The sequence below is a fragment of the Condylura cristata genome, unplaced genomic scaffold (genome assembly GCF_000260355.1).
Source record: "Condylura cristata isolate star-nosed mole 26May11 unplaced genomic scaffold, ConCri1.0 scaffold00020, whole genome shotgun sequence".
Classification (NCBI taxonomy): Eukaryota; Metazoa; Chordata; class Mammalia; order Eulipotyphla; family Talpidae; genus Condylura; species Condylura cristata.
Genome location: NW_004567121.1, coordinates 28,488,680 through 28,512,251, shown reverse-complemented (window position 1 = coordinate 28,512,251; position 23,572 = coordinate 28,488,680). Strand labels below are relative to the sequence as shown.

The 23,572-nt window shown below is 36.1% G+C and overlaps 1 protein-coding gene across 4 annotated transcripts in view; it reads left to right on the top strand.

The window, feature by feature from the left end:
• The window catches only part of NCOA1 (nuclear receptor coactivator 1), a 71,760-nt gene that overhangs the window by 6,520 nt on the left and 41,668 nt on the right, over window positions 1-23,572 (top strand). For all 4 annotated transcript variants that reach the window (XM_004686398.2, XM_004686397.2, XM_004686399.2 and 1 more), the window contains exons 2-7: window positions 474-640; window positions 4,354-4,451; window positions 10,056-10,233; window positions 12,138-12,317; window positions 13,918-14,013; window positions 18,329-18,469. In XM_004686398.2, coding sequence (XP_004686455.1) covers window positions 474-640; window positions 4,354-4,451; window positions 10,056-10,233; window positions 12,138-12,317; window positions 13,918-14,013; window positions 18,329-18,469 — 860 coding nt within the window. The remainder of the gene's footprint in view (window positions 1-473; window positions 641-4,353; window positions 4,452-10,055; window positions 10,234-12,137; window positions 12,318-13,917; window positions 14,014-18,328; window positions 18,470-23,572) is intronic.

Below are 23,572 nucleotides of genomic sequence, written 5' to 3'. Positions count from 1 at the left end.
CCTGCTTAACTTACAGCAAAGTCACTTAAACATTCAGATTTTTTACTTCAGAGTTATTGTTTAAAAATAAAAGAATTCATCGAGATGGAAAAAAAATGTGCAAAATGATGTAAAAATAAACTTTTGTAATAATTTAAAAAAAATAAAAGAATTCTTAATTTGGCTAGTATACATACTACCTGGTTCCTTTTAACATATACTTCACTGATAATGTAGAATATTCAATGTGTATGTATCTTTGAGGAAGTATATATGATAGCAGTCATTTGCTATGTTTTGTCAGTATTTTTTCTGTACTTTTATAGTACATACCTGTTTTTTAGGTGTAAATTTACATTGTTTTCTAAATCTGGTTTTATATTCTGAATAAAAATAAGGATCCCTCTAAGTGTGTAAACATGAAATACTTGCTCAAAGAAGGAAATATGGTGGTAGAAGTGTACACTAACTGGATTTATTTTGTGTAATAACAGCACTGAAAAGAGGCGCAGGGAGCAAGAAAACAAATATCTAGAAGAGCTAGCTGAGTTACTGTCTGCCAACATCAGCGACATTGACAGCTTGAGCGTAAAACCAGACAAATGCAAGATTTTGAAGAAAACAGTAGATCAGATACAGCTAATGAAGAGAATGGAACAAGGTAAAAAACAAGACCAAACCTGTGACTGAGCTTTGTTGTGAAGACATCAACAATAATGGCTTTATTATTAAAAAATAATAACATATGACTTGGACTTTGTAATTTTATTAAGGAAACATTTTTGCTTTATTTTACAAAGTGAAGCTAAGAGCCTTCACTTTGTCAATAAGATGGCTATTAGGTTAACGTGAAAGCTTATTGCCTTGGGAAATTATGGGATCCAGTATCATTGAGGGTTGAGTCAGGAATCATAACTTCAACTCACATGTAGATAGAGGATTCTGTGAGGAATATTTCCATGGAAAAAACTGAAACACAGGAGAGGAGAGTATCAGATGAATGATGAGATTGAAAGAAAGAGTTTAGGAGTTTAGAGATGAGTTAAATTACACAGAAATTCTAAAACACAAAATGTAAAAAGTGTAGCTTATAATACACATCTTGAATCATTTGTGAACTATACTTATATAGTAATATAAGTGTAACGTTAAAGAGTGATAGCTCTAGAAATTGTTGCAACTACTTTGGGAGGGTGGAAGGGCACAAATATCTGTGTAGGCAGTTGATGTAAATAAATTCTTAGCTTTCATTATAGCACATCAATAGATTATATCTAGAATAGACATAATCAGAATATAACAAATACACATGCTATTGAGAAATACAGACTTTATTATTAGAATACAGGCTAGGGTAGTCTTAACAAGGAACCCAGTATACAATGGCTTTAACTAGATAGTCTAGGTATGTGTCTGAGGACTTATTCCTACCATTTTTCTTTCTGTAGCATTCCTAAGGTATGGCCATTATCCACATGCTCAAGTGTAGTTGACTTGTCCATGTCTCAGCTGACAAGAAGGGGGAAATGCCAGTGGGAAGTCATGCTCCTTTCCACTTAAGGGCAAGACCAGAAGCCTAATGTCACATCCTGTTAGCCAAAAACTAGTTGCATAGCAGCTAAAACTTTCCATGTTTCGCTTTTCACAAATAGTTATTTAATCTAGTTGGACTTGATGGTTTATTTGGGGGGTGGGGGGAAACTTGTTTAAAAAAGAAACTGTCATAAAGTTACAAACACATGAAATGATGATGGAAGTACATTTTAGAATTAAATTCTTTCATAATAATAGAAAGATAAATAACCCAATTAAAGCATAGGCAAAGCCCTGGAATAAACATTACTCCAAAGACTTATAGTCAATAGCACATAAAAAAGATGTTGATTTTTGTTGTTGATTTTTTGTTGCAAAAAGTATTTGATTTGCATTTTCCTGTGACAAAATCAAAATGGAAATCAAAACTACAGTGGTACCTCTTTATACCCACTAAGGCTTTAATTAAAACAGACAAATAGTAACATGTGTTGGTAAGTATGAAAGAATTTGGAACCTTCGTTTATATCACTGGTAGGAATGTAAATTGTTCAGTCGCTTTGGAAAGCAGCCAAGTAGTTTCTCAAAAGGTTAAGCCTAGAGATAGCATATGACCCAGTAATTCCACTCCCACATATCTGCCCAAGAGAAAGGAAAACATATGTCCACACAAAACTTTTACACAAATATGTGTAACAGCATGATTCATAAATGGCTGAATAAATAGCCAAAACTAGAAACAACCCATATGTCTGTGTACAGATAAGTATATTAATAAAATGAGGTATAGCTGTACAATGGAATACTATTCTTCAGTAAAAAAAGAATAAAGTACTGATAAATTTTCAACATGGATGAATCTTGGAAATATATTAAGCAAAAAAAGCCAGTCATAAAGATTCACATGTATGATTCAATTTCTTGAATATCTTGAATAGATAAATCCATAAGATGAAAGTAGATTGTTAATTACCAACCCTCCCAGGAACTCCAGCATCTGTTTTCTTGGGACCTCTGTGGACCCTCTGGGCAGAAAGTGGCTGTCCCAGGGTGCCTTGGTAGTCTTAGATCAAGGGGCATTCAGCGGTTTAGAATCGAATTACTCAAAGCAATGGAAGACACACACCCCAACCCCCATGCCCGGCCCCTCAGAGAAGAGTCCTCCACATCCATAACCCCATTTGTAGGCCTTGGCTGTTGATTTTCAAATCAAGTTGGTGCCACTGCCTCTAAAATGCCTCTGTATGAGGAAAATTTACTGCTGTGGCCTTTTATAATAAGCCACATTCATGTACTAAGAATGGTGGGCCCTGAGATTGGGTCAGTGGAGACTGTGGCGCCCACTAATGAGGGCCGCTGGCTCCTGAGTCCAGGGTAGTACAGCTGCTGTCAGTTGACACTTCAAGTGACTTAAAAGATTTGGTCTGCTGATGGGAATGCAAACTAGTACAACCACTATGGAAAACTGTTTGGAGGTTCCTCAAGCTGCTAAACATGGAGCTTCCTTACAACCCAGCAATCCCACTCTTAGGTTTCTATCCAAAAGACACAGAAACACTGATTTAAAAAGACACCTGCACCCCCATGTTTATTGCTGCTTTATTTACAATTGGAAAGACATGGAAACAGCCCAACTGCCCAAAAATGAATGACTGGATTAAAAAGATGTGGTACATATACACAATGGAATATTACTCAGCAACCAAAAAAAAAGAAACACATGTCTTTTGCAGCAACATGGTTGGAGCTGGAAAAGATCATGCTTAGTGAAATAAGCCAGAAAGAAAAGGAAAAATACCAGATGGTTTCTCTCATAGCAGGAATATAATGGTACAGGCAAGAAAATAATGATAATGATGAACAGCTATATACCAGAGACATTTTATGGGGTGGAGTGGAGAATGGGATCAAAAACAGTGGAGGAAGGGAAATGCACTGGACTATCGTGATGGCACATGGGTGATTTGGTGATGGGAAACCCTAGGGGATTGCGACTGAGATGGGAAAATGTGTAAAAATAAACTAAAAAAAAAAAAAAAAGATTCGGTGCCCTTGTGGGTGAAATGGGATTTATACCTGACTGCTGCGCTTGTTAATAAAATGAAAGGCTATAAAGTGGTCATTTCTCTCTCTCTCTCTTCCCCTCTCTACCTCCCTCTTCTCTCTCTCACACACACACATACACACTCAGAAATGGTTGTATTGACTTCAGAACACTTATTACTTCTGAAAAGGGATGGAAGAGGAATAGTGGCAGAACTATAATACCATATTTGGTTTTTTTGTGAACTAAGTTAGTTTGACAGACTGGAAACTTTAAGTTTGATGTTGCTGTGAGATGATGGATAGATTTTCAACATCACTGCACAAAAGAATTCCACATCATTTAGCAGTTACAGTTTTATCAATCAGATCATCATGACATGAATGCAAAAGGTTAGTTAGTTCATTGAGGTTCACAAAAATCATATCTTCATTTTCTGTTCCGTGGCAATTGATCAGATCAGAAAAGGAAATAGAGAAAATAATTCTTTTTAATTTATATATTTTCTTAAAACTTTTTTTGTTTTAACTTTTTTAAAAGGCTATATAATTTATAACTTTTTTTAATTGTTGGAATGCTGGACTTTAATCTTCCTGCTGCCATTTATTAGATATGAGATTTAGGGCACATTATTTAACTTTTGTGGCCCTCAATTTTACCATCCGTAAGATGACTAAAATTGAGATTAAATGTAAAGGTGCCTAGATAATGTTTTCTGAACCTGAAGTCAGGTGAATCTTTGTCTTTATGGAAATGAGCTCTTTTTGGACATGTCACTTTTTCTTTCTTTATTGCAGAGAAATCAACAACTGATGATGAAGTACAAAAATCAGACATCTCCTCGAGTAGTCAAGGAGTGATAGAAAAGGAATCCCTGGGGCCTCTTCTTTTAGAGGTAGCTATTCTCATCGACTCAGAAAAGTGTGGTCAGATCCATTCTAACCAATTTGGGTTTTTCTTTTTCTGTATGTCTTACAGTAATTAGTAAATCATAAAACAAACTAAAATTTTAAAGAACTTTTAATATTTTATTATTGAAACTATTTTGACAGCTGTTACTGTTTCAGAATTAAATGTACATGATGAACATAAGAAGTTTTCATCAAGGCATTCTAAATAGTAAGATGGAAACTGAAGCCTGCTGTGTGACTTTGCCACTTACTTCTGTAATGGCTGGGGAAATACATTAGACTTTTCAGCTAGCTATTGATTGCTGTCTATGTCTCTACTATAGAATTTTACTTTTGAGTAAGGGATGACCCCCTTTTTTGAAGTAGATACTTTCCTGACTAATATTTTTTTGTTTACATCATTCTATAAGAGAATTTAATATATTAATAACTTCACTATTTTATAACCCTCTTTTTAAAGTGAAAAATGTATAACCTTGACTTTCTTTGTATTACTGTATAATCTTCACCCAGTTTCCCTATCTAACCTTCACTCCCTTTTCTCAACACAGCTTTGTCTCAGCCTCTTCATCTAAAGCCCTCTCGCATACGTGAATGTTCCAAAATAAGTATATACTTGCACTTACTCAGAGAAAGGCACTTACCTTACTGAAGAATCACACAAATACTTGTCTCCACAGGGGCTGGAGGGGTCACAACAATGTCTTTCCTCTGCCTGTCAGGTTCTCTTCTGTCACTTCCACTGTCTCACCTCAGGCTCTCCTTTTAGCTGAGTATCACAACAGAATTGCAACTGGTCTCCTTCCAGCCTGCATGCCACACCCACCACCAGAAGGGTCTTTATAAAAGCAGATCATGTCTCTGTCCTGCTTTAAAATGTTGCTTTCAAAATAGTCCCCATTGCCTTTAGGATATTTTCCTATCGTTTTACTTTTCCTTGAAGCTTTTTTTGAAAAATGTCTGCTGTTAAATGTAATACAGCGTAATACAAATAAGAAAAATGGATACAAGCGCTTTTTTATTTTTAATCCTCTGAACAGTTTTGAATTTCCTTCCCACCCTTTGTCTACCTTGGGTTACTGGTTTGTGTCCTTCTCATCTTGACTCAGGAGGAGTGCAGCCTCTTCCCAGAAAACCTTACTGATAACAAATATCCATTCCTGCATTTGTGTTACTTTGTCTATTGTACCTTGTTACAACTATGTGTACTTGCCTACTTTCCTTCAGATACTATAAAATTGTTGAGAATTGTATGATTTATTCCTAGAACTTGGTCCATTGGCTAACACTTAGGTGGTACTCAGTGCAGCTTCTGTAGTCATGTAAAACCAGGGCCTTTGCAGTGTGAATTACCTGCTCTGAAACTTCAGGTGGTCCCCTTCAAAGGGTGATATCCTGGGTAGAGAGAAACCTGTCTGACTGATTATGTTGCCTTCAATGAATAGGCATTTGTTATCATCTTCTTGTGCAGCTGGGTGTGAAGCCAGCTGTCAAGACTTGAGGAAATAGATTCCCTCCCAGGAACAATTTAACTTGGAAGTTAAATATATGCACAACCTATGAGGGAAATTTGTAGAATAAGAACAAGTATTAGTAGATTAGTCAGACATACCTTTAGAAATCAAGAGTTGCTAGCATATTCATAAGAATAGTCTCCCAAAAAAAATTCCCTGAAATGTTACTAATCTCTTAGGAGTGAAATTTTGTACATCTTCTATTATCTACATGTTCATACTTAAAAAAAAAATTTGTAAGCATATATTTCACTTATAATTTAAAATATATAGATGTAGATATATATACATTTCCAGCAATAGACAGATTGCCTGCATATCAGCAGCAGGGTCAGCAGGATATCTCTGACCACCAGGAAGCCTTTGCTGACCTATTTTCCCAGCCAGCTTTTTCTGAGGAAGCTCAAAAGAAATATGATGCCCAGACTCCACAGAGGAAAGATGAGTACATATAACTAGGCCAAGCAGAGACCTGATGAAAGTTCTACATTCCCCATAAGACTGACCAGTTGCCTGGTTGAATATTCAAAGCCAGTTACTAGAATAACTTCCCAGGCTGGTAGTAAGGTCAGTTGCAGTCAATGGGAGGAGAACTTGGAGAAGCCCCAGTAAGTCTGTGGAAACAGGAGACTGCAATGATTCCAGGCCCACTGCCCTGAAGGGAGAATGGAGGAGGAGGATCTTTGAATTTCTTAAATGCAAAATTAGCCCAGGTAATGCAGGGAACCCCTGGGTTGCAGGTGCTAGGGGTCTGCACACCAGCTCCAGGCCCCCTACTGGCAGAGAGGTTCCTAGTTGTGGGTCTCTGTCTCTCCCAGTGTGCTGCAGACAGCCAGCTTCTAGTGATACCCAGAGACAGATTCAGAAAGTGAAGACAGCAAGGAGAGACTGGCTATGACTTGGAAGGCAAACAGGGCCCTAGGGAGGCAGAGGAGTATGGACCAAGAAGGATCCTTGGAAACCAGATGAGAAAAAGGAGATGGGAGAAAAGAACCTAGGTGGCATAGCTCTTGGTGGTAGTTAACCATGAACAGCCGGCTTTTAGTTGCCTTTCTTTCATACCAGTCCTGTGTTTTGATCTGAGCCTTACTTATACCCAAACTGTTGTTTATTAAACTCTTTTGAGAGACCAAAGAAAATTTAAATTATATTTATGCTGGTTCAATTAAGAGCTAAGAATATTTTTTTAAGTAGATCTGCTTTAAAAATTGATATGTATATTTTAGTTATCCTTATTTTCATGTAAGTCTCATGGCAAATAAAGATACGCTGATCTCCTGCTTTGATATTTAAGCTTAGGGTTAGGGTCTGGGTTAGGTTAGTTCTATCTGAGGTACACTTCCCACACTCACTTCAACCTAGCTAGCATAGAGTTTTATTTAGTGTTGAGGCTTTTAGGTTATTAAAAGCCCCTTTACATTATGTATTGAGTAGTAGTCACAACAATGAGGTGGAACAAAATCCCCTTATATTTGTTCTTGTTTAAAAAATATATTAGCAATATTTTTAATCAGAGCATTATGGTTGGTTGTGCTTCATTATTTTTAAAATCTTTGTTGTATGTTTTGTGATGTAGTGATTTGAAGATGTAGCACAAAGCAGTTTGTTTCAGTATTTGGTTTAAATAATCATCCTAATTGAAAAAGACACTTCACAAAATGCAAATGGAAAACTGTATCATTAGATGAGTTTACTAAGTCATGATTCTCATTTAAAAAATCTCGTCTATCCATTATACAGTTATTTTTAGTATGATTCCATCTTCCTTGATCTCAATCAGTGATTCTTAGAAACTATTAAAAAGATTTTGTATTTTCACATTTTTAAAAAGTTGCATACAGGAACTGGGGTATGGGCCAGAGGTGCGTGAGAGGATTTATCAGAGACAGTGGGGAAAAGAACAGGCAGATTGACTGAAATACATTGCTGAGGAAGCCAGCAGGTGAGACAGATATCTGCTGTCCCAGCTGGGTCAGCTTCCCGCCTAACGGTTATCTTCATAGTGCAGCACCTAAACCCTTAAGCAACTAGAGAGGCCCCTATTTTCACATTTTTTATATAGTTTTAAAGCCCACTGAAATTCTAATGGGTGATTTTTTGAGCAGGTTAAAAAATTCTGTTTCTGAACATTTAAACTAGAAGATAATTTTTACTGTAATGCATATCATTTTCAGCAACAAAACTGTAACTACAAGAGCATTTCAAAACATTCATTTTCAAATGCTGTCTCTATAGCAGAAGTGTCTTTTTTTAAAGCGTTTACTTTTTGTTCATTATTAAGAAATCATCTTTACCCTCAAAATTATGTTTATCTGGAAAGTTTCTTCTAGGAATGATAACATCATTTGCATTTATCATCATAGAATAAGGTTGGTAAATTTCACATACATGTCTTTTTTCAAAAATAAACTGTCAGCATTGTAATTTTAATATTTTGTCACAGACGATCAGTTAAACCCTTGTGTGATGCAAAGAATTTTTAGGGTCATTTTGTATCTTAACAAAATTTTGTTAAACTTTAAAAAGGCCTTCTTTTTACTCCTATGTATCTTATATAACCTGTAAACTGCAGTATGTTGCAGTAAGTGGAAAGACTATGAATAGATACAGTTCCGCTTAACAACCTCTATGTTCAGATCTTTCAGGAGTCCATGTTTTGTGATGTTTGACTGGACGGAGTGAAGCACCAAGGTGTCCATGTTTGTTAAGTTTACTTGTTTCCTTCTGGCTTAGATTACATTGTACATAGTGGCTGTAACTTTCTCTCCGGCACTCCTGTGGATTTTATGCTCCTCTTAGGACAATCCAACTTCTCTTGGAGAATCCAACACCACCTCAATGATTTGACTCTTGACCACTTCTCCAGATTCATTTCCTGCCACAAATCTTCCATGTGCCATGTCCTCCAGCAATTCCCAGTCATTTTTGGTTCCTTTGTGTCATGCTTCCTCCTCTGCCTAGAATGTTCTTCCCTCAGTCCTTGTCCCCTCCTCAAAACTGCCTTGGCTCTCCCTGGTGGCACAGTGGGTTAAAGCACCACATTATGGGGCTCTCCAAAGCCACTGCAGCACAAGTTCAATCCCCAGCACGAAGCTGACCCACAGGGTGCGGCAGACCTCTCCTGACCCGCCCGCTGCTCCCCTCAGCAGTGTACTTTCGTAGATCTGCCTGTTCTGCTCCCTACTCTGTCTCTGGTGAAACATCTCGCCCACCACACCTCTGGCCTGTACCCCAGTTCTGTAAGCATAAATAAATAAGTCTTTTTTTTTTAAAAATGCCTTTTATAACTAAGGTAAGGGTCTATAAGGAGTCTTCCTTTGCTCCCCACCTTAACCCTAAATTAAATGTCCTTCTTTGTGCTCAAAGAATATGCTGTGTATGTCCCTGGTACTGCATTTATCACTGGTGTTTTGTTGTTGCTGTTTGTGTTATATCTGTTCTTCCCCATTATACTACAAGTTCCTTGATGGCAACAATGAAGTCTTAAACCTACACAGTTTAGAAGATGTTTGTGACTAAGTGAAATGGCCAGTCACTTGAATTTACTGCCATAAAATTTCTTTCAAAGGTAGAAGGTTGACATATGTGTTCATGCCTACTTGAAACATGAATATACAGAGATTTAAAACCTGTCCCATCCACATAAAATGCATGATAATGGGACATCCCTAGACAGTGCTATAAAGCTATCACCAGGCACTGCAGCACCTGTTTGATCCCCAGCCAAGGAGTTAACCCAATGCACAGCAGACCTATCTGGTTTTATCCACTGCTTCCCTCAGCAATGAATTTCAGTCAGTCTACTTGTTCTGCTCCCTACTCTGCCTCTGGTAAATCCTCTCACACACACCCCACCCCACCCCCACCCCCACACCTCTGGCCTACACACCAGTTCTTCTAGGCATAAATAATCTTTAAAAACAATTGCAATATTAATTTTATTCAGTATCCCTCTCCCCTTTCATTAACTTGACATGTATTTCTGATATCTTTAAGTTGGAAAAGATATGTGTATTTTTCTTTTTTTTTTTAGCCTCCTAACCTCAAAATCTTTTTTCATTTTTGGCTTTGCAGGCTTTGGATGGATTTTTCTTTGTTGTGAACTGTGAAGGGAGAATTGTATTTGTGTCAGAAAATGTGACCAGCTACTTGGGTTACAATCAAGAGGAGTTGATGAATACCAGTGTCTACAGCATACTGCATGTGGGGGATCATGCAGAATTTGTAAAAAACCTGCTACCAAAATCACTAGGTATAAAAAAATTGGTTTTTTAAAGAACACTATGTAACTTCTTTTTAGATAATATAATGGCATATTATTATATGTCTTTTGCATAGCATTCTAATATATGTTAATATGTAATGTATTTAAACATTTTTAAATGTAGTTTAAGCTTCAGGTGTGATTATGAAAGGGAAAAGTCTTCCAGTAGCTGACAGAAAGAATTATCTTCTTTTTCTACATAATGCCATGGACAAGTGACAATAGTGGGAGGCAGAGTAGTTACTTACTTTGCACAAGAAGCTTTTATTTGAAATTCCCTTTGTTTTCAATTGTTATTATGTCCACAAAAGAGGCAGATGTGTATCCTACCCATCACTCTGCTCAAAGGGGGAAAAAAGGAAGAAGAGAAGGTGGAAGGGAAGGAGGTGAGATGGAAGGGGGGACTATCCTGTCAAATCACACACTTATTAAAATTAATATTTTTTGGATGTAAAGAGTCTCAATTTAGGAGTTCCAAGTATGATCGGCCAGGTTGTTCATTGCCAAAGAAACCTAGCTGAGAGAATGGAAAGGGTCTGACAGCAGCCTCTGTTTCCTTCATGCAGTCATCTGCCTGTTCTGCCTACTTGTGGTCCAAAATTGGGGCTAGGGCCTTGGCTAGAAGTTCTGTGTAACTAAGCCAGAGATGCATGTAAAGTATTACCCAAAGCTCTTTGTTTTTCAGATGGTTCTCTTGCTGGGATGGAAGCCTATTTCCTCTTTTAAACGAGTAGTATACATTTTATAGTAACTTGAAAGTCTGAAATGATTATTTCAATTAAGGCACTAGCTTGATATTTAAATAAAGAGTCTTGTGTGCTTTGTTATGTAACTTTAGAGTCTAAGTGACTTTAGAGATAATATAGTAGATTCCTTTGTTTTGATGAAATGAAATAATGAACCCCAACCTCACAAGTAGCTCATAGCAGAATCCAGAGTCCTACTCCAGTATGTTTGTTTCTGTGATTTCTTCTAATAGCTGTAAAGCAAATGAGATAATAAACGAGAAGAGGGGTCACTGGAGAGGATAAAGTCAGAGAACAGCTGGGAGTAGTGAGAGAGCAGCCACTGTGGTTTAAGTACAACACTGCATCTGGAAAATCATGACCCACCAGCCACAGTATGATTCTCACTTGAGATGAATTGACATCTTTTCTATAATTAGACTCAATTTTTTTGTACCGAATCAGACGATATTTCCATTTTAACATCATTTTTATGTAACAGTGTATTGATTACCCCTTATATATATATATATATATCCAAAGCATTGTAGCATACAAACTATACTAACTAGGTACAAGAAACAATTGTTTTAAGAGACCAAGATTAGCCCCTATTCTAATTATTGAGTTACAGACTACCTTCAGAAACTTAATCCTCTTCTTGAAAAAATACACTTGCACACAAAAGATCTTCCTTAAGAATCCATGACTGCCAGATCTTCCTTAAGAATCCATGACTGCCAGGTTAAAACCACTGCTTAACATGAACTTACGGTTTTCAGTTTTTTCTTTCATTGCCTGAGTTTACCTGAAAACAAACAGGAAAACTCATTAGTTAGCTGGCATAAAATTCTGAGCAAAAGAATTAGTAAGCTATTAATTTTAAAATTTGCCTTTGACTTCTTTTAACTACTCTTAATAAGTTAAGGCATTTGTAAGGTCTTATCTTTGAAGGGGGAAATCCCATGCAGTTTCTTGGAAATTTCGCAGATTTCTGATTGTTAGGCATTTAGATTTGCTGAGAATAAGTAACTCCCTCAGATAATGTTAGCTCTGAAGAGGTCAGTCTGTCCTTTAATCTGAGTATTTAAGGAGACCTAGGGTCTGTCATGTCTTCAGAGTGTGCTTTTCCCCTTACTCACCATTATAATGAATTTTCTTCCATAGTAAATGGAGTTCCTTGGCCTCAAGAGGCAACCCGACGAAATAGCCATACTTTTAACTGTAGGATGCTAATTCACCCTCCTGATGAACCAGGCACCGAGAACCAAGAGGCTTGCCAGCGGTATGAAGTAATGCAGTGTTTCACTGTATCACAGCCAAAATCAATTCAAGAGGATGGAGAAGGTAAACAAAGGGTGATTTTAAGGTGCTTGATTACTTTCTCAATGGCTTTCAGAACAGGGAAGTAATTGATAATAAGTTGCTTTCTTCAGATAGTGCATGTTCATGTAATAATGGCTCCATAATTATTAATGCTTAAGGAAAAAATTTCTAACTTCTAGTTTCACCCCTCTTAAATGTTCCCAAATTATCAGTTTGAAGTTGGCATTCCCAATAAAATGTCAAATTCAACCCAACTTTCTGCCTAGAAATAAGAGCTGAAACAAACTGCTGCCAGTTGGAAAGGTACCAGATCCAGCAGGCTGTTGAACAGTTCTGATTTTTAGAAAGTTTCAAGTTTAGAGTGTAGGGAACACTAGAGAATAGAGTTTGCACTTTTGAGGCCATTCAAGGTAATTTATAAGGAGAAAGCTCGTGAACAGATGAAAACACGGCTGAAGCTTTTATATGAACGTAGCCTAACAGGGTATTAGGTAGGTGACAGGGATGAGTTCTCCATGTGAACTTAAACCGAACTGAGTTTAAAATACCACAAATTGGAAACGACAGTGAGGACTAGAGTAGATAGAAGATAAGAAGTCAGCTGCAAAAATAAGGCCGTGTATACAGCAGGGAACAAGTGCTTCCACCCTGGGACTTTTCACAATATGCAAATATGTATGTGAGTCTGCTTCACGGAATAAAAGTTCTTATTTAACTGTTAGCTTATATTGAATGTACATGTAACATCTCCAAGAAAACTGCAAATGAGGCTTTGGATAATATATATATTTAAAAACAAAATTCTCTGTTGGAGGAAAAAAATGCATCTTCAGAAAGAGTTTTAAAATTTTTCTTACATGACAATTGCTATCTGCATAGTTGTTAAAAATATCTTTGTATGGCCTCCCTGGTGGCACAGGGGTTAAGTCTCGGTACTATCAAGCTATCGCCAACCACTGCAGCATGAGTTCAGTAACGCTGGGTACTGACCCATGTTTAACAGCAGACTTCTGTATCCCTGCTGCTCCCCTCGGCAGTGTATTTCAGCAGATCCACCTGTTTTGCTCCCCACTCTGTCACTGGTGTATCCTCTCACCCTCTCGTACCAATTCTGGCCCACACCAATTCTTCTATACATACATACATATTTTAAGAATATATAATAATCTTTTTAGTGTCTTCCTCACGCCCGCTCCCCTTTTCCCCTCTTATAGGAATCTCCGCTTGCCTGTGATCGGGGTCAGTCCCTGACATTTTAGCCATAAACTACTTTTGAGTATAGGAAATTACCTGGCTAAAAAAGCCCTACTGTGTGGCTTAAATCTTACCAAAACTACTTTCTTGAGTCCTTATTCTCGAAGTACGTGAGATGGCTTAATCTCCTCTAGTTTATAGAAAAACATTCATTGGGAAGGGATAACTTATGTTAATTAGATCTTTTCTGGAATTGCCAGCTTTGGTTGCCAGCAATCTTATATCTAATATACTATTAGATCAGAATAATTCCGGTATTGTGTAAGCTACTTTAACATGTGTTTTCATAAAACCACTTATTGCACGTGATAAATAGAAACCCTTTTCTATCCTCTTTCCTTCAATTTACCCTCCTTGTTTTTCTTAGACTTCCAGTCTTGTTTGATTTGTATTGCACGGCGATTACCTCGGCCTCCTGCCATCACAGGAGTAGAATCCTTTATGACCAAGCAAGATACTACAGGTACTAACTGCAAAATTCAGGATGTTCCATCGGTATTATATGTCACTAGGGCTTTCAAACTAATTATTTTGCTCATTATTCTTGTATAGCAACCTTTTCAAATGGTGGTCCTACTGTGTGCATCTTAGATGCTGTAAACATAGTCATGGCAGGGACTGAGCAGAACATAATAATTGTTGACATGCTAGACCAGTCTTAATTACAAATTATTTTCATGGACTTAAAGGGTATTAGCTAGAAACCAACTAAGTGAATGTTCTAAATAAAAGAAAAATAAACTTTCAGCCAATAAGTGAAATTAATGGATACTAGAAGAAAAGGTAGAAGGGAATTGGGTAAAAGGAATCAATGATGAGGTAAAGGATAGAAATGGACTTTTAAAGTAGCATGTACAGAAGATGCTGATTTATGATGCACACCTGAGGCTTATGTAATATTATGGTGTTACTTCAATAAAAAATTGTTTTTTATAATCATGGAATAAAATGTTTAAAGAATTTTGGCAAGGCAGATTTAAACCTATTTATAAATTGTTCCAAAATTGGTGGTTTTAATATCATCCTTAAATGGATATGGCTATTTCTTTTTTCCTTTATTCTTCTTTAAATTTGTTCAGCACACACCAGTTGAGAGAAGCATAGTGACTGAGTGTTTGTCACAGGTGTGAGAGTGCTCACTGTGTACACAGTTGAACAAAAGCAACATGTAATGACAAGTTGTGGCATGTTTTGTGATGGAAAGGTCTGAGAGGGTATTATGAAGTTAGTAGGGATCTGTCTTAGAATTAGTTGGTTGATGCAGCCCTCACTGCGCAGCTCATGTCGAGCCCTTAAACCCCAAGGGATGAGATGGGCCCAACTGCAAAGTGTGAGTGTTGCAAGTGGGCTGTGACGAGAGATCACCATGCAGACTAAATGCTGCTGATGTCCTGCAAAAGTAAATTTGCACTGCTCTTTACAAATTACGATCTTGCATTGTAAATCATATTGTTTTTATATATCTTCACTAGAAAATATATATATGTTTATATCAATTAGAGCTCATACATGTCACTCCTCTAATTTTCAATTGTAGATGGATACTACAGATTTATTTTTTAGCAAACAAATTTCAAATCTCATTTCTGCTAAATTTGATTATTTGGAAAAGTTTAGTTTATTTCACTTTTTGACACTTACCATTGCTTATCAGATCCTGTTACAATTTTTTTTGTCCTAGAAATCTAATATTCTTGTCTTGTATGCTTTATTCTTGTGTTTTTAAAGATAACAGGGGTAAATTAATATAGCTAGTGAAGAGAATGTCTCTGAGCTTGGAGATTCAGCATCTGAGTGTAGTGATGATCAGTTACTGTCGTTTGCTCCCCTTTTCAGTCTACATGTACCTGTTCCTTTTCCATTTCCACTAACAAACAGTGATAAACTCTGTTGGAACCCAGAAATTTTATTTCATGGAGGAAAAATAGAGTCCAGTGAAGAGTAAAACTGGTCTTTTGTGTAAATAAAATCAAATAAGAGCTTGTGAGATAGCAGCATGTAAACTTACTGGAAAGAAGTAATTGTTAGACCACAGGACAAATGGGGCACGAGGACCTCATCGTTATGAGGGTCTAATGGAGGGCAGTACGTTTAGCTTTTTCTCAGACTGCATTTCTATAAATTGAATCTCAAACTGTGTTGCTTTAAAGAAGACTGCATTTTCTCACAGGAATTGTTACCACTGGAAGTTTTGTTTCTGAGCAAGGATGTAGCATTAAAATCTCAAATACATTTAAATTTAAAATAAACTTACAAAGATAATAATATATCTTGGGTCATAATATAATTACAAATCTAGAAGAGACTTCAGAGAACACAGAACCCAAGCTACCCATTTTACAAATGAGGGAATGGTGACTTTTCCAAAGCCATACAGGTAGTTGCTGAAAACAGACATCTTTAGCTGTTAATATGAAACTCTTCCTTTAAATTGCATTGCCTTCCATAAAGGCACTATTAATTAAGTAGGCATCCTTGTACTGTATTTGCTGTACAAAAGATGCCAGAGGAAATATAAAACAGTGCCGGAGAAATAAAAATTTTAAATTAGTATTATTATTCTTAAAATGTACACTTAATACTTTATTATAGTTTATATTTGATTGGGATAAAAAATAACATGTTAGTTATGTTAGTTATGTTAGTTTTAAGTATTAGATATTTAATTCCTTAAATTTTAGTAGTCCATTTAACCATATACAGGCCAGCCCATGTTCCTTAAAAAAAGAAAAAGACCTTCTATCAGGAAATATTGAACAGCGGTCATGAGCACTGTACATACACACAAATGCACATGAACTCACACACACCCGCACACACATGTACATTTCACCTGGTCACTGCCTGTGAGAGGTATTACTTCCTTCAAAGTTTATCTAACAGTGAACTCTCTACTTTAAAATGATCAACATTTTTACTGATGTGTTTAAAATGTTCTCTTAATTGAAAATTAAGGAGTGCATTTTAATTGATTTATAATAGAAAAATGGAGATATATTAATTTAATGCAAGTTTGATTTAATTTTTTAATTGTGTAAACATTGACTTACATTGTATATATTTTAGGGACATAGGTTCATACCTCTTACAATATATCTTACCACAGTACATCCACCAGATTACCAACTCTTAGTCTTTGACATAATAAGAGGCAAAGATTGAATAATTAAAATTCCTAGAAAGTCCAAAATTACCTTTTATTTCAGTACAGGGTTCACCAGCTTTACCCAAGCTGTTCTTAATTAACAAAACTCCTTTGTTTAAGTTTCCATTTTTCTTTCTGCCACCTAAATTAGACTTGGGCAACATCTAAGTCTAATGTACCTACACATTCAAGACCCTAAGCTAAGAGGGTTAATAACTACCTTACTTCTAAACAAAGTGAATATATAAAAGAGAGATTAATTGAAAGGAGTCATGAGAGCCCGCCTGGAGTTAAGGGGTTAAGTCTCCGTGCTATCACACTGGGACCAGCCACCGCAGCTGAAGTTGATCCCCAGCCAGGGAGCTGACCCGTGGCCCACTGACTTCTCCCGCCCACTGCTCCCCTCAGCAGTAGATTTCAGTAGATCCGCCTTTTCTGCTCCCTAGTCTGTCTCCAGTGAGTCCTCTCACCCTCATACCTCTTGCCTACATCCCAGTAATTCTATATATAAATAACAAATCTTAAAAAAAAAAAAAGAGCCACAAACAGTACAATAGATTTGAATTAATCTTACGAAAAAAGAAAGGAAGATGAGGGGGAAAAAACCACACTCAGGCATTCACAGAAGAATAAATAATGGTGGTGAATAAACATGAAAAATTATCAGACTAATTGGAGAATACAAATTTAAGTAAAACCACTTTCTACCTACTAATTGTAAAAAAAATAATAATATTAAGGAAACCTGATAATACCTAGGGGTGGAGATAATGTTGGATCAACAGTAGCTTTCATATACATTTCTAGAAAACAACATGATGTTATAAAGTCGAATATGTATATTTTCTGTGATTCAGCAGTCCTCTTCCTCCATATGCATCCTAGAGAAAGTCTTGCACACATGCATTCTGGAAAATGTGAAAGATTCATAGCAGCATTGATTGTAATGGCGAGAGAGTGGAAACAGTACAAAGGCCCATTGATAGGAGCGCATAAAGGCCAAGGGAGGTGACGAGTAGGGAGTTCATACATAATGGGACGGTGCTGGTAATAACCGGGTTCTCTAGGTGGGTGACGGGCTGCATTTTCGTTTTACTAATTAATTTATTATATATGTATATATCTTACCTGTGTTATTTTATATGAATAAAACATCACATAAAAATGAAAACATCTAAATAATCACAAACTGGATTAATAATTGACCCTTTATTGACAAAGGGATAACACTGATTTTAGAAATGTGTTCAGATATAATAAAAACCACAAATCACTGTCAGGTTTCATAAAGCAAATATTCTGTCTACAGGATACCTAATAAATCTTAATGTTTTCAATTGTTAATTTTTCTAGTCTCACTTCAGGTATTTATGCTATGACTTTTATACTTGACTAGAATTTAATTTTAAAATGTGATATTCTAGCATATTTAGTCCAAGGCCAAAATAATTTGTATTACCATGTCGCTGAAATGCTCCATTACCATATGTAATAAAATTAATAGAGCTTTTTAATGCTTTTGTCTATTAAGGATGTGGGGGAGGCAGAGTATTTCTGTCATGTAGTTTGTCAGATTTGAAATATGGGTGACTTATGAAGTGATCATAAATGTAAACTTCCATTTTTTATATAGGTAAAATCATCTCTATTGATACTAGTTCCCTGAGAGCTGCTGGCAGAACTGGCTGGGAAGATCTAGTGAGAAAGTGCATTTATGCTTTTTTCCAACCTCAGGGCAGAGAGCCATCTTATGCCCGACAACTATTTCAAGAAGGTAAAGTTTTTCCCTCTCATTTGTTTTCATTGATTTTGTTCTTTATTAATATTGAGTAATCTATATGGAATTCATGGCTTGATAAGTATTTTCTCCAAATTACAGTTTTTGCAATAATGAGTTTTAGGAAAGGAAGAAATGGGTAAGCAAAGTAATTCATGAGTGGATCCTGAAATTTGGGATGCACATTTGAAAGAACAAGACGTCATGTGGTGGTCACTCATTCATTCATCCATTCATTCAGCAGGCATACTAAGTTCCTCATGTGCACAGAACACCATGCAAGGTACCAAGGGTACACTGATGACTAAGAAGTAGGGTTTTGTCCTCAAAAGGGACAAAATACTTCAGAATACATGGCAAGTTTAAATCAGTATGGCATGGGCTATAATAGAAGCATGATCAAAGAACAAACTTCATTTTGATATGGAAAATCCAGGATGACCTCAAAGGAAGTGACATGATGTCTAGCTCTTACATATCATTGTCAGCAGAGTAAGGCTGCCAGAGGGCTTCTGGATAATGCAGAGATCTATATCATGAATGTTACATGATTATTGCAGTACCTGTATCTCCTGGCTCTAAAGCTTTAAGTGAAGAAACACATCACACGAGATTATTAATTAGTAACTAATAGCTGCTGTGTCATAGAAAGTATGCTGGAAGTATAAAGCAAGTATATTTTCCTACTGTTACAGAATTTAATAGTATTATAAAAAGAGTAAGGAAAATAATCTGACAATTAAGGCCAGAAAGAACACAGTGATTCAGAGTACTTAGAGTGTTGTCATATAATTATGGTAACCTAATATTCCTTTCCCAGTGTCAGTGATTGTCCAATCTCTAAATAGTTTTTTTGGAAGGAAACTCTTTGTAGGGCTATTCTGAAAAACATTTTTTTTTAAAGATTTATTCATACAGAACTGGGGTACAAGGCCAGAGATGCGGAGGGTGAGAGGATTCACCAGGGACAGAGTGGGGAGCAGAACAGGCAGATCGACGAAGTACACTGCTGAGGGGAGCAGCGGGCGGGTCAGGAGAGGTCTGCCGCGCCATGTGGCACCTCCGGGGCAGGCGGGGATGGAACTCATGCGAAAGTGGCTTCAGCTTCTTAGTGCACTGCTTTAACCCGCTGCGCCACCAGGGAGGACCCCTGAAAAACAGTTTTAAAGACACTTTTCATTATTCCTTCATCCTTAAATATTTTCCCATATTAATGGGAAGGATATTCCATTCATTGCATTTTAGGTCAACTACTTCCTAATGGTATATGAAGGAAGTAGCTTGATTTTTTTTTTTTCCCTTCAGGAAGCCATCTATATAAATTTTAATGGGTTACTTCTGGAACAGTTTTCTATTGACTAATGGTTTCCACTTGACCTCTTACTGGGCTGATACCATTCTACAAATAGGTTTAAGAATCTTTTTTTTTTTTAAGTTTCCAGGGCAGTCTTCAATCTTAGTCAGGCTTGGGAACCACTGTAATAAGCAACTAATACCAGCTGCTGGTGCAAGCTTTGTGACTCTCTCTGCTAAGTTGGCACTTGACTTTTGTATGTATCAGTTTGAGACTCAAAACACCATCTACTGACTGCTGAGTGTGCTTTAATTTTATCTGCCTATAATTTATATACCTTTCTACCAGGTAGAGCAGGCCTGGATTATTATCTCATCATCCAAGCAACTAGGCTCCATATAAATGAGTGTGAGCTACAGATTAAAGTATGTATTAAAGTATGTGTCTTAGAATGCTCCATAAAGTAGATAGGTTAAAATGTAGTCAGTAACTTAAGGAAAAGATCCTGGAGTCACAGTTGGAGATTTTAATAAATGCATAGAAGATCTGGAAGATCCTAGCTATCACCTTCAACAAACTGACATAGAACATAACCACTACTATGATGGTTTAAATCACATAGAGTGTGTTTGACCACAATGGAGATAATTTAGATATCAATAAAAGTGAGATCTCCATGAGGTGAAAAAGTCAAATATTTCCAAATATTTGGATATTAAGCAGCATACCTCCACATAATCATTTATCATAGGGATCATAAAATATTTTGAACTATAGAATTATGAAAATAAAGCATTCCAAACTTTGTAAGCTTAAAAAGAAATAGTGTCGCTGGTCTGTCATTTACAAGTGAGCGACAGTAGAGTGACATCCAGCTTTGGAGCCACGGGTCTGCCAAACCTGAGAGCTCTGGATTCCATTTCCTTGCTGCCTCTTGTGGACTGAAATGAATGAGACAAATTCTACTTCTGTACCCTTACTTCTGTTTGAACTTTTCAAAAATTGGAGAGTTTGTAAAGCTTTACAGTGATTGATATTTAGACATGAAAATTTTGTCCTACATCTGTTCTTTTTTTTTGTCCATTAACTTACTCTTTGAGGGCTGGTACAAAATCCTAATACATATATGAAATTAAGTTAGTTCTTAACATAGTTTTTCAGCTGCTTTTGGCAAACAACAGTTCATGGAGTGCTTTTAAAGGAAGTTTTAGTATTTTCCAGAATCAAATTTGAAAATGCATTTCAAAAAAAGTGTTGGCATTTCAACCAAAGACTGTACTGTATGTGAGCATTCACCATGAACTGGATGTAGGCAGCAGTTCTCAGCAGACATCAGCAGAAAGTGGCTATCAAGAACACCTGAGAGATATTTTAAACTAAGAAGTGTTTATATTATAGTTGCATATAGTTAGAAAAAGGTTCCTAGGATCTTTTCTATTCAGAACAATTCCTTTAAAGAAAATTCTAGGTTACAATGCTTCCCAAAGGTCCCTGATAAGATTCATCTAGGACAATTGTTTATTCAACGGTATTTCTGGACTCTAACCACACTACTGAATTGAATCAGAGTCTGTAGTCTAAGATATATTCTTACAGAGAAATTTGGAAAACAGAAACGTAGGTTCTACATTAATAGGAAATGATGTTTCGTATTTAATTAATGTGGTTCAAAAGTGCTTCAGTCTCTCAATTTATGGAAATTCATAAGACTATTACAAGGTTAAGGTATTTATGTTTGTGGAACGTTCTACAACAAAGGTACCTGTTTGATTTGTTACCCAGTTGTATTTTCCTCAGAATATTCTTGTAATATACCCAGTAGCTTAGAGAGAGTAGTGGTCTTTGCAGATACTGAGCAAAATAGCTTACAAGGATTTTACAGAAGTTGTTTTGCCTATTATCAGTGACAAAAATAGATAATCATTTCTTGTTTTTGAAAATGTCCATGCTAAATTGTATTAAAAGTAGGCTAAGAAAACAAACAAAAATGTAGGCTATGAAATTAACACAATAGTAGGCTAAGAAAACAGCATATATGGTATGATCTCACTCTTGCATCTTTCTTTATCCAATTCTAGGTTAGCAAAATGTTAACCATGGTTATATCTGCTAGAATTGCAAATGACTTTTCTTTTTACTTCTTCTGTCATCATTTTTCTGTTATCTTAACTTTATAAATCACAAAACAAGATCACTTTCATTAAAAAAGAAAACGCCATGAGATAGTTGGAAGTTTATTCTGTCAACAAGTTAGGAAGCATTGCTATAGCATATAAATACCCATAGGTAATGATTAACCAGAATGTTCTTTGAGACTTGTATAATGTTGTTAACTCTATGGTCCATATAACAGTGTTAACTGAAAATCTTTTTATGTCAAAGTTTGTTAAAATGTGGTTTATTTTCCTTTCTTAAGGAAACTTTGATACAGAAAATAGAATTTTACTTATTGCTAACGAAAAATCTTTCTTAGAGCATCTAGCATCTAAGGGTACTTTTTTCCTATATCTTAATAATAACAATTTTTAGAATTGTGTTCTTTCTGAATTTATCAAGGGAAATACCAAAAAGGAAAACAAAATCTCTACCGGCATTGATTCTGACCCTTTTTATACATGCCTGTTTAGTTAACAATGTAAGGCATGCTTATTGAGGTTTGCTGAGCACCAAATTGGGTGGGGCCAAAACCCAAATGTATCTGCTTTAACAGCTACTCCAATTAGAGAAAATTTGGGTTCTTTGCTCTGTAGCTCTGCTGAGGTCTAGTTGGTAGGGATAGGTGAACAGGAAATTGATTATGTTAAATGTTCTTATTAATGGTTTCTGGGGTACCAGTGATACCAAATCAATAACAGCCTTCCCACCAAGTGTTCTAAAAATTTTAGAAACTGACACAATAGTCAGGGATCAAAATGATATATAATTGACCAAAAAAAAAAAAAAACACAGATCAGAAAGCAAGACTAGGATGTGCAATCAAGTGAGGTTCCAAATAGTTTTGTCCAGGTTAAACCCTGAAATCCAGTTATAGGGAAAATTTGATATGCAGAGCAAATGTTTACCTAACCAGCTCTGTAAAGGATTATGGCTCACTAAAACATGTTTGAATTTAAAATGTGAGTGGTTAGCTACAAGGTTGAAGTTACTGTTAGAAATGGTGTCTGGGATTGAATGAATTTGTATCTGAGTATGTGTGACTTTGAAAGTTGCTTGTTGTCTGTGCTTTTTGTTTGTTTTTCCATGAATTGTTCTTTCAGTATCTGCTATATACAAGGTATCTCCTGGTAGATATCATCTACATTATTACTGGCTCCATTTTAATGATGATGGGCTAAGGTTAATCTGCACTCAATCCTTATAAATAAACTTATAAATGACAAAGTCGGTGTTCAAGCAAGAGTGACTCCTAGGCTTTTATTCTTTTGTTGAGCTACGTACCTTCTTATTCACTTCTCCAATGATTTGGGTTAGGTAGATAGTCTTAATTAGATTCTAGTTAATTGGACTTTTTTTATATATTTAATACTGCATTTTTTTCCTTCCAAAGAATATGTGAATTATGATGTGCTAAGTAATAGGAGTTCCCCAATTTTGGACTTATTACTAATTTAGATATAGTCCTACAAGTTAAAGCAGCATATTTACCAAAGGACTAGTTCTGCAACCCACATGAAATATCTTGATTTCAATGCTAGCCTGAGTTTTGAGTCCTTTTCAATAAAGCAAGATATTTCTCTCCATTAATTTCTACTTATAAAGTAAGTCTAGAATCATACAAGAGTAAAGTTATAAACTGAGATATAATA